This window comes from Dipodomys ordii, unplaced genomic scaffold (assembly GCF_000151885.1).
Source record: "Dipodomys ordii isolate 6190 unplaced genomic scaffold, Dord_2.0 Scaffold85, whole genome shotgun sequence".
Lineage (NCBI taxonomy): Eukaryota > Metazoa > Chordata > Mammalia > Rodentia > Heteromyidae > Dipodomys > Dipodomys ordii.
Window position 1 is genome coordinate 4,710,292 of NW_012267301.1, and position 14,942 is coordinate 4,725,233.

The window sequence follows — 14,942 nt, forward strand, 5'->3', positions numbered from 1 at the left end:
CTAGAACAAATCATGTTAAGTGAGGTAAGCCAAGATTAGAGAGACAAGCAGCACATATTCTCCCTGATATGTGGAAGTTAGATCTAAAATGCACTGAGATATGACAAATTACACAAGATTCTAGATACAGTGAGACCAGAAGAGGATAGTCTTAGGAGAGAATCACAAAGGTGCAATGCCTAAGTGCTTCTTCGAATTTATATAAAATAATATACATAGTAAATATACTCCTAAGATAGGGAAACAAAAGACTTTTCTTAATTTGTTTTTTTTCTATTTCTGATGACTCTGTATTCTTTAACTTATAGATGGTATGTTTATGTGCACATCTGTGGGAGGGTGGAGGGAAGGCACAGAAGCAGATGAAAAGGTGCAGCAATGGAGCTCACTGGACACTGGTGAAAGTGAACTGTACAACTCATGGGTGGAGGTGGGAGGGAGGGAATGAGAGAGTGAGGGAACAGACGACACTATGCCAAAGAAACTGTGCTATTACCTGACACATGTAAAGGTAACCCTGCTGTATATCACCTCTAAAGCAACACAAAAGTAAATTAAAAAAAATCATAGTTCAAACATACTTAGGCTGGTACTTTGATGTATGTGTTTTTTTTTCCCTCCTTTTTTTCCCTTCTGCCCAAATGTTGTCTTTTGAATAATGCAGCTTACTTCAGCCATGATTTTTGTCATAATGAGGGTCCTTGTCAACCAAAAAGCCCCAGGACAAGGTGAATTGGAGATTGTTGCTACTTTGCAGTCTTATTTTCCTAGGAGACAGAACCTTTTCAGGATATAAAGCACTACAATATTCTTCATGGGTTTGGAAGAGTTCTGCTTTAGATATGAGCTTATCCTTGGCTATGGGTGTATTGTTTGTTGTCCTTACTGAAGGACCTCTATTTTACCATTTGGAGGAAAATTTGAAGTCTTTTACCAGCCCTGTGAGGTGGCTCAGACCTATAGTAGAATATTCTCCTTTTTTTTAATTATCTCAGACCTATAACCTCAAGGCCAGACTGGGTACCTAGGGAGACCTTTCTTAAAAATGAAAATCTGCCCAAACCACCTGGTACAATGATTTTTTTCAACATTAAATTGGCTTCTTTGAGCTATAATTGTATAGTTTTCATTTTCCATCTTGTATTTTTCCCTTGAGTGGCCAGTGTGCTTATAATTGACTAGAACTGTTGCCATGACTCCAAACCCAACCTCATTCATTGCTAGCATCTCAGGTCTAGATTAGCTGGGAAAATTAAGTGTTCAGAGATTCAAAGCTTGCTTGCTTTCCTGGGGGCATGAGAAGAAGTGGAAGTTGTTTTTCTTGAGTGCTGAGAGCCATAGCTCGTGTGGTCTATGAAGGTTTTGCCCTTCCCATCTGTTCTTGGAAGACAGTTTATTCAAACAGGAAAACCTGGATAAACAACTGGTTCTTGCTTCCTTTGAACCTCATCTGGTCTTAGTTATTTGCTCTCTTAGACTTAAGCCTCTTCACCTGTTCCTGGATAGCTTGCTTGCAGCTGGTTAAAGATAACACCTGATGGACTGAAGTTTGATTCAATTGCCTTGCTCCACATTCTGTAATTTTCCACAATCCGCCATCCTCAGAGAAACAGATTGGAGGCTTGCTCTTCACTTCTCACACATGGCTTCCTCATGACTAAATTCTTTCTCTTTTGTAGAACTCTGCAGTGGCTGGCATGCTCCATAGTGAGCAAAACACACCATGTTGGTGGCATTTTTAAAAAACCATTGCCAATAACAAAATATATTGAAAACCTTTTCAAAGCAAGCTGTTTTGGTGAGGAAGGAAAACTATAGAATCTGCCTCCAAATGTTTCAAACGATATAAAATGTTGGAATCACTTACTCTGCTCGGAGCTAAAAACAAATGAAAACACTTTTTAAAGCTTTGTTCTTCATTGCAAATCCTTGTTGAAATTCTCCTAAAGGAATTTCTCATAGTTTTCTAAAATTCTCATAAAGGAATTTCTCATAGTTTTCTAAAGCTTTATTACATACACGTTATTTTTTATTGTAATTGAGATAATATTGCGATTGAAAATAAAAGAAATATCCTTACCTAGCGCTGGTGGCTCATGCTTGTAATCTTAGCTACTCAGGAAGCTGAGATCTGAGGATTGCAGTTCAAAGCCAGCCTGGGCAGAAAATTCAGTCAGAATTTTTAAAAACGTATTTGTATTGTAAAAGTGATATATAGAGGGGTGACAGTTATATAAGTCAGATAATGAGTCCATTTCTTTTTGAACAGTGTCACCTCTTCCCTCATTTTCTCCCAGTTTTTTCCCTGTTGACCCCACTTCCCCACAAGTTGTATAGTTCATTTCAACATTGTGTCTAGTGAGCATTACTGCTGCCTTTGTTCACCCTTTGTCCCATCATTTCTGGGCTCTCCCTGACCCTCCCCCAAAAAGATAACCTTGCATTCAAAAGGTTCGGAAAAAAAAAACAGCTACAAAGGAGAAACAAAACAAAACAAAACAAGCAAAATAACAAAGAACCTCTTGTTTCCTTTTCTTGGAGTTCATTTCAATAGACATCTGTGAGACTCTTATCTCCATTGAGCTACCCAGAAAAAGCCATACATAGTGCTGTGGCTGGAGTGGTAGAGGGCTAGCCTTAAGTGCAAAGAGGCTCAGTGACAGTGCCCAGGCCCTGAGTTCAAGGCCCAGGATTAGCAAAACGAACAAAAACAAAAACCCCTTTACTTTCGTAAAATCGATTAGATAGAGGAGGTGCTGTCTTTTTCCTGTTTACTTTCTTGGGGGCAGGACTGGTGTTTGAACTTGGGGCCTTGCCCTTGCCAGCAGGTGCCTATTGCTGAGCCACGCCTCCAGACTAATATTTTATAGAGGAAAGTGAAGTGCCTCAGATTGTTACTTGATGGTAGTTGCACAGCTGATCATTTGTGAAACCAGGATGGACCCCATATTCCTGATCCTGCTTTAATCCCATCGGAGCGGCCTCCAAAGACTGTGTTCTTTACCTTATGTACTGTGTATATAGGTATATACAGGTACAGGTGTTCTGTGTGAGTTTCCTATTTGCTGCTGTTAATGTAAATTGACGCCCTATCCTCAGAAAGGTCAGAAGTCCCACAGTGTAAGTAGACTGTTTTCCTTCTGGAGGCGTCAGGAGAGAATCTGTATCTTAACCTCTTCCAGCTTCTAGAAGCTGTCCACAGGCCTTGGCTCATTCCTATTCTCCATCTTTTGACCAATTCCAGGAACACAGTATCTATGTGTCCCTATTTCTGTCTTTCTTGTTCCATCTCTGGCCTCCTTCCTCCTGCTCCCCTATGCAAAAGAGTCTAGTGATTATATTTTACCTACATGGGTAGACCAGGATAGTCTGTCCAGCTCAAAAATCCTTAATCAGAACTGCAGAGTTCCTTTTACTATGTAACTGTATCCACGGCTTTCTGTAACTAGGATGTAGACATTAATGGACTATTTCTTCCTTTCGCATACATTCTACTGACTCCCTAATTTAAATGATTTTTAAATCTCATTTTATGGTGCTGGGTTGAATTCAGGGAATGCTCTCATACTTAAGGTCTACCTCCAGCCCTTTTGTCATAGTCCTGCCTTATACTTTGATCTTCCTGATCTCTGCCTCTTGAGTAGCTGGGATTGTAGTTGTGAGCTATTATGCCTGGCCTGTACTAAACAAATTTAAATAGAACATCTCTAAACCTTTAAAAGAATTAGAGCTAAATATTGATTGAGACTTATTTTGAAGCACTTTCTAAAATTGTATATGTATTATCTTATTCTCATGACAATACTAAGTTCTGTCATTCCTGGTTATTAAAGGAAGGAGCTCAATTTCAAAGATAAACTCAAGGTCACACTGCTAACAAGTTAACAGCTGGAGTTCAAAAATTGGATCAATCTAGCTGTGCATGGTGTTACATGCCTGTAATATCAGCTGTCCAAAAACAAAGGCAGGAAATTGTGAGCTTGTTGTCAGTCGGGACTGTATAGTAAGATTGTTTTGAAATGCCAAAACCAAACAAAAAAAATAGATGTATCCAAGAATCCATGTGGAGATTTGCAGTATTAATCTCTAAGGAAAGAGACTGGATACAGATGTTTCGCGATCATACTATCAGGCTGGTGTTCTTCAACAGGTACTTTGTGAAACACTCCGTGTTAAGGTCATCCAGTAAAACTTCTGTGCTGATGAAAACTTGTCTGTATTTCTACTTTCTATATATCTATAGCTATAACTCATAGGTACATATTGAACACTTCAAACGTGGTTAGGATACCTGAAGATTGATTTTTTAAGGTGTATGTACTTATAATTAAATTGAAATTGAGACAGAACATTTTTATCTTAACTTGTCTAACATTGAGGTCTAACAGAAGCCCAAGCCTGTATAGAGATGTTACTTTCATGCACACTACTACATATGACAGCTAATTGGCATTTGAAGAATAGCTGTGGAAAGCTTTTGAACACACTTCTGGAAGGACTGTGTGTTTGTGCGGGAGGTAATAAGAGAACAGGATTTCAGGTGTTAGTGCCATCTGAAGTATTGGTTAGTGTGACAATCCCCCTTCACTCATTCAGCAAGAATCTGTGAAATTACTCTAGGAATCTTGGGGAAATCAAGGTTGTGGGACTAGGGTCCTGCTAAAAGGTACAACTATTCTAGAAGGACAGGAAGTACTTTGGTGAAAGTGTTAGCTATGATATTGCCTAAGGCAATAGTACTGGGGCAAAAACCAAGTGAATAATAGTGGTCTAATGGTGTTCAGGTTTACTTTAGCTGTGGCAATACTTTTCATACAAAATTTACATAAAAAAATGGGAGCTCCACTATTTGAAGCAAGTGCGGGGATAAAATCATAGTCTTATTTTCTTCTCTTTTTTTCTTTTCTCTTTGACAGTCATGAGGCCTGAACTCTGGGCCTGGGTGCTGTCCCTCAGCTCTTCAGCTCAAGGCTAGTGCTCTATCACTTCAGCCACAGCACAACTCTCGGTTTTCTTAGTGGTTTATTGGAGACAAGAGTCTCACAGATTTTCCTGCCTATGCTGGCTTTGAACCGTAATCCTCAGATCTCAGCCTCCTGAGTAGCTAGGATTACAGGCTTGAGCCACCGGCGCCCGGCTACATAGTCTTATTTTCTACAGTACTTCACTTACTGTTGGTGGCCCTCATGGTGCTTCTGTGAAGCCAGGATAGAGTGCATAGTTCACAGGTCGAATCCAGAAAAGTCTCAAGCTCAGATGCAGGCGAGTTCTCGGGATTCCCATGGAAGGCAGTGAGGGAGGGCAGGGGTGTGTGAGAGGAGGGTGCTATCCAGATATTATCTCTATTAAATATTTTAAAACACATTTAACACTCATATCTTTTGAAAGAATCCTAATGGATTGTAAAGTTTGTCTTTTCATGTTATGTCAAAAAGTAAATTCTGTCATACCAATACTGAGCTGTACTTTTTATATATAGCTTTCCAGTTTTCCTTTCTTCTTCCTCCTCCTCTTCACTTTTCTCCCTCCTCTAGTTTTTTCTTTTTCTTTTTTCTTGTGCCAATCCTAGGCTTGAATTCAGGGCCTGGGTGTGGTCTCAGAGAGTTTTTGGCTCCAGGCGCGATAGCGATAGCACTCTACCACTTGAGCCACAGCCCTACTTTTGAATACTTGGCGGTTCACAGCCTCCTGAGTAGCTAGGATGAGCCACTACTGCCCAGCCTCCTTAGTTTAAAAAAGTTGCCACTGCCAATTTTAATGTGTTATTTCCAAATATGGAAAGAATAGGCAGTAAAGTGGAATATTTTTTTCCTTTTCTCTACTTGGTTATTTCTAAAGAACACTCAGCAAAATATGTGCATTCTATCATGAATGATTATTGTTGTCCTAAGTACTAGGTATCAAGATGGAGACATTTTCTTGCATCCATTTCCAGGTGAAAAGAAGTGACTGAAATAACTACCTTCAAGAGCTACAAGCACTAAGATGAGTCAGAATTTGGTCCCAGGCAACTTGGCTTTGCCACTTGAACTATTAGACATTAGCTCATCTCTAACAGAGGCTTGTTCTCTGGTAACTACTGCTGGGGAAAGGTTAGCCAAGGGAGGTATGAGAATGGTCCCTAGAGAGAAGCAGAATATGGACATCGGGTGCTGCCATGTTTCTCCGAGGGAGAGCTTACTCTCCATCTCAGTGCACTGCCCTCTCTCAACAGAAGCCCTGCTGGTTGTACAAGTGATCTAACAGTGTGTGACGAGGTCTCCATGGTTTTTGATCCACATTTATAAATTGCACGTGTACCCATAATATTGAGTGAGAATCTATTGAGTTCCTTAGTAAGTTTGCTTGGATGCATTGCTTCCCTTTCTGGTTGAATCCCACCCTCCATTGCTAAAGAACAGGCCAAGGAAGATGTTTGAATGGACTCTCTTTAATGTTTGGTTTTCAAACTCCTTTTTAAATTGTCTTGCTTTTTATGCTGTTGTTGTTGGTTGTGGGGCCTGAGTGCTGTCCCGGAGCTCTTCAGCTCAAGGCTAGCATTTGAGCCACTTAAGCCACAATACCACTTCCAGTTTTCTGGTAGTTAATTGAAGATCAAAGTCTCATAGACTTTCCTGCCTGGTCTGTCTTTGAACTGTGATCCTCAGATCTCAGCTTCCTGAGTAGCTAGGATTACAGGTGTGAGCTCACTGGCTGTCTTGTTTTTTTGTCTCTCCATTTCCACAGATTAACTATAGCTGCTATAATTGCTAATTTAATTCTTTCATGAAGAGAAGGCAATTTGGATAACTTTCTGAGCCCATTTTGGTTTTGATCTTGATAAAACAATCTTTAAAATGCTCTGGTTCACTTTTCTTAGTATCTTTCTTCTGTTCACTGAAGATCCAAAGATTTTGCTATGGGCCATGGAGGGGCAGGTATGGAGCTAATGTACTTTGATGGTGTGTTTCCCTTTGCTAGAGCGACTGTAATGTGGCTTGAATGGTAGAAATGTGTTACCTCACAGTTGTGGAGTCTGGAAGTTCAAGATGAGGATGTGGGCAGGATGGGTTCCCTGTGGGTGTGAAGAAGCTGTTATGCGCTTCGTTGGCTTCTGGTGACTACTGGCAATCTCTGGTGCTTCTTGGTTTGTAGAGGCATCGCCCAGTCTCTGCTTTCATCTTACTCCAGTGTTTTCTCCCTGGGTGCATGTTTGCTTGCTAATATCCCTTTTAATAAGCACACCAGCTATATTGGCTTAGGGTCCACCATTATTCTCATTTTAACTGGATCATGACCTTATAAACCTTATTGCCAGTAGGGTATGGTGGTATATGCCTTTAATCCCAGCACTTGGGAGATTGAGAAAGTAGACTGGAGGCTTGGAGGTTAGCCTAGGCTACACAGTGACATTCTATCTCAAAAACCAAAGCAAAACAAAACAAATCCCAAATCTATCTCTAAATAAAGTCATATTGTTGAATTCAACATAACAGGGTGTTTGCTTCTTTCCATTTTTTTGTCTTCTTTTTCCTCTGTGCCAATATTGGGGTTTGAACCCAGAACATGGACACTGTCCATTAGCTTTCCCAATCAAGGCTGGTGTTCTACCATTTGAACCACAACTCCATTTCTAACTTTGTTTTGGTGGTTAATGAGAGCTAAGAGTCTGACAGACTTTCCTGCCAAGGCTGGCTTCCCACTTGGACCCTCAGATCTCAGCCTCAGTAGCTAAGATTACGGGTATAAACCACTGGGGCCTAGCTTAACACTGTGTTTCAGAATAAAGTATAGCTCCAGCTTCCTTACTTGGTGATAACTTGTGATAGCTCTCTTTCTCCTAAAAGGCAAGTCCAGAGTGGAGTAGGAAAGATGATTAATCAAATTAACTAAACTTTCAGATTTCCTACTAGCATGGTCAAAGCAATGGTAATGGGAAGTGAGGCCTTCACTTAGGAATCTCTTTAAGGAAGAAAATGGACAACAATTATCCCATGGGCTGGGGACATAGCTCAGAGACAGAACTCCTGCCTAGCATGTAGAAAGCCTCAGCACTGCAGACATCAACCAACCAACCAACAAAATAATGTATTGCCAGGCACCAGTAGCTCATGCCTCTAATCCTAGCTACTCAGAGGGCTGAGATCTGAGGATCGTGCTTCAAAGTCAGACTGGGCAGGAACATCCGTGAGACTGTTATCTCCAATTAACCGTGAACACTGGAAGTGGAACTATATCTCAAGTGGAGTACTAGCCTTGAGTGCTAGCTGAAATGCTGAGGGACAACGCCTAGGCCCAGAGTTCAAGCCCTGCAACCCACCAAAAAAAAAACAAACCCCAAAACACCCCCCCCCAAAACACTCAATATATTAATGAGATACTTTATTTAGGGCCTGAGGTCTTTGTTCAGTAAAATGCAATCTTAGCATGCCCAAGGCCATGGGTTCAATCCCCAGACTGAGGCAGTGGGGTGAAGGGGAGAACTGGTTAATAATTGTACCATAGAGTGTCATTGAAAATGTCCACTAACTACTATCAGATGAATGTGTAATTAGTAATGACTGTTGTGCCCATGTTGCAGGACCCCACCAAGAAGACCACAGAGAGTCAGACATTCCAAAATGCAAAAGCAAGGTTTTATTTAGATGGGCTGCAGCTCGGGCCTCGTCCTACACTCTGACACAGCGGAGCCTAGAAGGAGAGCCCTGAGCTAAGGATTTGCAGGGCTTATAAAGGCACACACCAGGTATTTGGATTACCACCACGTGTAGCTCTGCTAGCTGAGATAAACAAGCAACAAATGGTCACTGCCTCAAGAATGGAATCACTTTAACCCTTCATTCCCCCCTTTGACTTATGGTCCTGAGACACAATCTTGTGGCTCTGGCCCCAAACTAAACTCCAACAGCTCTCTATCTTGAATGGGTTCTTTTCCTTTCTAGTCCCTCTCTGACCTTAGCCATAAACAACAATACCAATAACAATCAGTCCTTCTTTCCTTGAGGCATTCACAAAGTGGTTGGGTAGGATGCTTGGAGACTTCCCATGTTTCCCCCACGGTCATCCAGGGCAAAGGGGTCAGCCGGTCTGGTGTGGGAGCAGTGGATCCAAGCAGCAATGCTGTCCACCTTAAGGGCAGTGGGTGTAGCCAATAGCACCATGTAAGGTCCCTTCCACTGTGGTTCCAGAGATCTCAAGTTGTGTCTTCGAACAATCACCCAGTCCCCTGGTTTAAATGAATGGGGGATAGGAATAGAAGTAGAATCATATAATGCTCTAAGCTGCCACTTAATTTTGTGGACAAGCTGTAGATAGTCAAGTTTGCATAGAAATTCAGTATCACTCAAATCAGCAAGTAATTCAGTCTGAAGGCTAGGGATAATGGGTGAAGGGTGTCCATACATTATTTCAAAAGGAGTAAAGCCAAGCTGATAGGGTGAATTTCTTACTCTAAACAGGACAAAAGGAAGGAGCGATACCCAGTCTGCATCAGTCTCCAAGGCCAATTTAGTTAAGGTCTCTTTTAGAGTCCGATTCATTCTTTCTACCTGCCCTGAACTCTGGGGTCTATAAGCATAGTGCAATGTCCAATACGTCCCCAGTGCGGTGGCTATTCCCTTACTTTTGAAACGAAGGCCTGTCCATTGTTTGACCCAATGGTGGATGGGAAGCCATACCTGGGTAGGATTTCTTCCAAGATCTTCTTAGCTGTGATGTTCGTGGTCTCATGCTTTGTTGGCTAAGCTTCAACCCATCCTGAAAAGGTGTCTACAAAAACTACCAAATAATTTCTGTGAAGTCTACTTCCCAAAACACACCTGGCCTATCTCTACGGAGGCAAGCTCCTTTGGTAACTGGTTGATTGGGGGCATTGGTGAGCTGCCAGGCTTTACAATTTTTAACAATGTCCTCAATGAGTTGATTTCCTTGCCTAATTTTTACTTCTGAGTGTCAGAGCAAGTCCTGCATTCTTTGGGTTCACATGTGAGAGGCCTGATGGATTCTCTTAAGAATCCCCTTGCCCAATCTTTGTGGCAAGATAAGTTTCCCCTCACCAGTTTTCCACCAGTCTTTGTTTCCTTTTCTGCCCGGGGGTTTATAGGCCATGGGAATTTTCTTTATCCACTCCAAGTCTTTGCTCTACTGACTCTAGTAGACCCAGGGCCATGAGCTTTACCTCCTGAGCCTCAGTACTCCCAAGAGATAAACTTTGTCCTGAAGAGTTTCAATGCCAGGCACTCGTGCCTCATGCCTCTAATCCTAACAACTCAGAAGGCTGAGATCTGAGATCTAGCCTGGGCATGAAGGTCCATGAGACCATTACTTCCAATTAACTACCCAAAAGTTTGAATTGGAGTTATAGTTCAAGTGGTCTAGTGCCCGGTTTGAGAGGAAAAAAAAAAATAAAAAGCTAAAGGCAGTGCCAAGACCCTGAGTTCAGGCCTCAGTACTGGCACATATACAAAATGTGTTTTTAAAAACCAAGAAATCAGAAGGATCAAAAAACTGCTATACAGAGAATAGGGAGCTTTGCAAAGTATATTAAAGATGGAGATCATGAACAATTTATGTATGTGATTTGATTGTAAACATTAACCAAAGATTTTAAAGGTGAAGATTGAATGCATTGATGTTATAAACTAAGTTTTGTCTTTATTTTGCTCCTAGTATTTGCATATAGATGACTTAAAGGAGAGATTTTTGTTTTCAAGGTCACACTTGTATTCTGTCACTGTTATCAGGCCTCAGTCTTCTTAGAAAACGGAATTTGAAGAGGATGAATAATTTTGTACTATATGACAAATACACATAGGGCAGCATAGAGAAACTCAATGACTATTTGTATCTTGATGGACTCCAATCTAGAAAAACAAGCAGGTGGAGAATATAGGGGCCAAATATCAGCAGAAGTAATACACTAGCTAGGGTCCTAGGTTCTCAAGACAACCAGGACCAGGTGTCCATGAAAAAGGAGCCTCATGTAAACTGATCTCTGGAAACTTACCATGGTCTGATGGGACAGGGCACAAAGCATGTCCTGTCTGCCTAAAAAATCCCTTCCTGGAGGATGCCAAACTGCATGACCCCTGACTTCGCTTCCTCTCAGCGGGAAGTAGCTTGGAGTGGTCAGCACCAGGTCCCCCAGTCAATGGCAGTTTAGGTTTACATGGGGGGGGGAGGGGGGGAGAAGGGATAAAGGGGACCACTACGTCCAACACTGTTTTTCATGCCAGTCCTGCGCCTTGAGCCCAGGGCCTGGGCGTTGCCCTGAGCCTCTGTGTGCACAGGGCGAACGCTCGACCACCTGCGCCGCGGCGCCACTCCAGCTTTTTCCCAGCAGTTTGTTGGAGATGAGAGTTGCACAGACTTTCCTGTCCAGGCTGGCTTTGAACCTCAGCCCTCATATCTCAGCCTCCTGCGTAGCCAGGATTACAGGCGTGAGCCACCGGCGCGCGGCTTAGGTTCACCATTTTTTATCCCTATCTACCTAATGCGACACAACACCTAAGTCCCCTCAAGGAGCTTCCTGTTCCCATGATGCCTCTGGCTCTTGCGCAATTCTCCTTCCCATAATGCCTTGGGAGGAAGGCCTCTCATACAAGCTCGGCCCATGGAAAGAGCCAGGGAGCATGCGCAAGCCATCCAAGGCTGCTCCTGGAGCCTGGGGGAGGAGATGAGGGAAGAGGACCAGACTATGAAATGGCCCTGGGAGAAGACGCCATTGGGCTCTAGTTTGAGGCCCTCTCAGGAGGAATGGAGGATCCTGCTACTTTCTTTCCTGGCTTTTCTGTCACTTACAAATAAACTTAAAACCATGGAAGCTGTTGATCAGGAGAAAGGAATGGACTCTGGGTGTGTGTGTGCAGGAGGGATCTGGGAGGCAGAGGACGAAGGAAGGTGGATTCTGGGAAGTAGATTGCTGGCACGGGTGAAAATGTCACAGTCGGTTGCATGCTTCCCCCCTGTGGAAACTGGAGTTAGCTTGTCAGCAGGTGAATGCGGTAGGTGGGATGCAGGGGTACACACATGTAGACGCTGAAACATGGCCGGCTCCAGGCAGGACTCAATAGTGCATTTCCTTAGAAGGGCCAAGTCAAAGTTCAACGAAATAAACACCAGGAAATGAGTACTTAAAAGGGCTGGGTATGGTCAGGGGGAGAGGGGTGGACAGGAATGGAGAGAAGGAATTTAAAATATGGAGCGAGGGAAGGGGTCATCTTGTCCCAAAAGAAATACACTCATTACCTGACTTCAGTAACTGCAACCCCTCTGTGTATCATTTTTATAACAACAATAAAGCTATTGAAAGAGAATTTAATGTATGTCCTACAAAATGTAAAGTGAGGGGAGGGGTGGGTTGGGGTGAGAAAGGGGTGACATTGGTCAAGGTGTGTCTACAAAATGCGTGGTTAAATGGCAACTCATTTGTACAGTTACTTAAAGATAATTTCTAAAAAGCCAAAACTGGAAAACATGTAAAAAGAATGCAACAGTGCCACTTTTAGAGGATTGTTTTTTGTTGTTATGGTAAAGGTGATGTACAGAGGGGTTAGAGTTACAGAAGTCAGATAAAGAATACATTTCTTTTTTCTTTTTGTTAGTCCTGGGGCTTGAATCAGGGCCTGAGCATTGTCCATGAGCTTCATTTTTTTGGCTTAAGGCTAACACTCTACCACTTGAGCCACAGTGCCACTTCTGGCTTATCTTGTTTATATAGTGCTGAGGAATCAAACCCAGGGCTTCATGTATGCTAGATAAGCACTCTACCACTGAGCCATATTCCCAGCCCAAGAGTATATTTCTTTTTGGACGAAAGCGCCCCTTCCCTCCTTCTCTCCCAGTTTTTCCTTCCCATCCCCACCCCCAAGTTGGTTAGTTCATTTTCAACATAATGTCTAGTGGGTATGGGGAATATTATTTTTTTTAGGAGGGATGTGGCCAGGGAAATGAATAGAGGGGTCAGATTGATTGAAATATACTGTAAACATATACAGAGACATAAGAATGAAATTTTTCCCTCCCATATAAAATGATAAGCTAATAAAACGAATCTGAGTTTTAATTAAATCAGTTCATTTAATTATCTATGTATGCTAAAGTCTTAAGTGATTGAATTTTAGCATCCTCAAAAATGTGTGGGCTATATGTCTGAAATTTAGTCAAGTGCTATGCAAACATTTACTGCGTATATGAATTTAAAGCAGCCAAAATGCCAGGGAAGCAGTCTCTTTATACCATGTTCATTGAGCTAAATGGACTTTGTATATATGGGATATGCTTAGATTGAGAAAACACTTCTATTTGGGTTCACTGGCACTGTTTCCCCAAACTTAGAAGAGAAGAGAGCTAAAGTCTAATTTGTGTCAGTGATTTATACCTGCATCTACCATGCCCAAAATTCTAAATTTTACTCAAAGGTAAAAGCTAAAATGAATACATATGTGCCCCATGTGTAATGATAAAGCTGAATTTTTGCTGGTTCCTATGTCATTTGTGTTCAAGTGTATAAGCCTTCTAAAATACCAAAGACAGGGGCTGGGTAGGTGGCTCAGTGGTAGAGCACTTGCCTTGCATGCATGAGGTCCTGGGTTCGATTCCTCAGCACCACATAAGCAAAAAAGAAAAAACGGAAGTGGCGCTGTGGCTCAAGTGGTAGAGTGCTAGCCTTGAGCTGAAGAGCTGAGGGACAGCGTCCAGGGTCAGAGTTCAGGCCCCATGACCGGACCCAAACAAACAAACAAAAATGCCAAAGACAGGAAGATCTTTCCATGCCACTGACCTCTAAGTTAGTAAAGTGTATGCATGTTCCTAATTGTAACCAGAGGCTCTCTAGTGCTGGTGTAAAGCTGCCAACCATTATTCTAGAGTGCTCTGTTTAATGAAAATAGATTTCTGTCATTGCTAAACCAGTTTTCAAAGTTGAACCAAGGCTATTCTAAGTTTTTGTGCTTAGAGTTTGGATCCTTCTCCAAGGTATTTGTGATCAAATTTGTGGAAAACAATTCTAGCAAGTTGTTTTTTAGCTAAAAATCTTTGTTCTACTTTTACAAGGGGGTAATATTAAATCTAATGCCAAAAAAAATAGCTAAATTCTGGGAGATCAGGACAGAGAGAGAGAGTGGTGGGTGGGTATTAGAGGAGGCGTTTGTTTGCTAGCTCAAGGTAATGTGGCAGATCCTAAGCTTACTGCACCAAAAACTCATCAGAAACTTGGTCATTAACTTCAGATGGTGAAGCCTAATTATAAAATGCAGAAGAGTACATTTCCTATCAAGTATTGTTGCCTCCTCCTTTGTTTTTCCCCTACCATCCCTTCCCTCCCACCTTCATAACTACCTCTCCCCACTTTTCTAAATTGTAAAGTTCATTTTTCAGCATAGTATCTTGCACATCTCATTGTTACAGTGGGTCAACCTATATTCCTATTTAAACATTTTGTTTTTCAGTTTCCTTTAAAAGATACTTTTCACTGATATTGCTTTCATTTATCTCTACTGATTATTTATTTGTGCCAGTACTGGCTCTTAGACTCAAGACTTCATGCTTTGGCTCAGCTTTTGTGTGTGTGTGCATGTGCGTGTGTCAGTCCTGGGGCTTGAACTCAGGGCTTGGGCACTTGTCTCTGAGAATTTGAGCTCAAGAGTAGTGCTCTACCACTTTGAGCATACCTCCACGTCTGGCTTTTTGGTGGTGAATTGGTATCTTGTGGTTTTTGTGTACCAGGGCTAGCAAAAAGATGTTTTCTGACCATAGTCTGGTCCTCTTGGCAGCCTGCCAACTGAATTTCCCATGTTACCTCCTAAATTAGAGAGGGAAATGATTTGAGTTACCCTTTTCAAAGTAGGGCCACAGTTTATATCCAGCAAGAAGCAGCTATGGAAGGGGGACCAGCATCCCACTGCATCCTTTTAAGATTAAAATGGACCAAATGAATAAAGGCAGTAAATAGCAGCTTCCATTTT

The 14,942-nt window shown here is 42.0% G+C and overlaps 1 protein-coding gene across 1 annotated transcript in view; it reads right to left on the minus strand.

The window, feature by feature from the left end:
- The window catches only part of LOC105992573 (collagen alpha-2(IV) chain), a 38,787-nt gene that overhangs the window by 5,595 nt on the left and 18,250 nt on the right, over nucleotides 1-14,942 (minus strand). Inside the window, 2 exon segments of the mRNA XM_013025491.1 lie at nucleotides 3,997-4,086; nucleotides 5,173-5,342. Coding sequence (XP_012880945.1) covers nucleotides 3,997-4,086; nucleotides 5,173-5,342 — 260 coding nt within the window.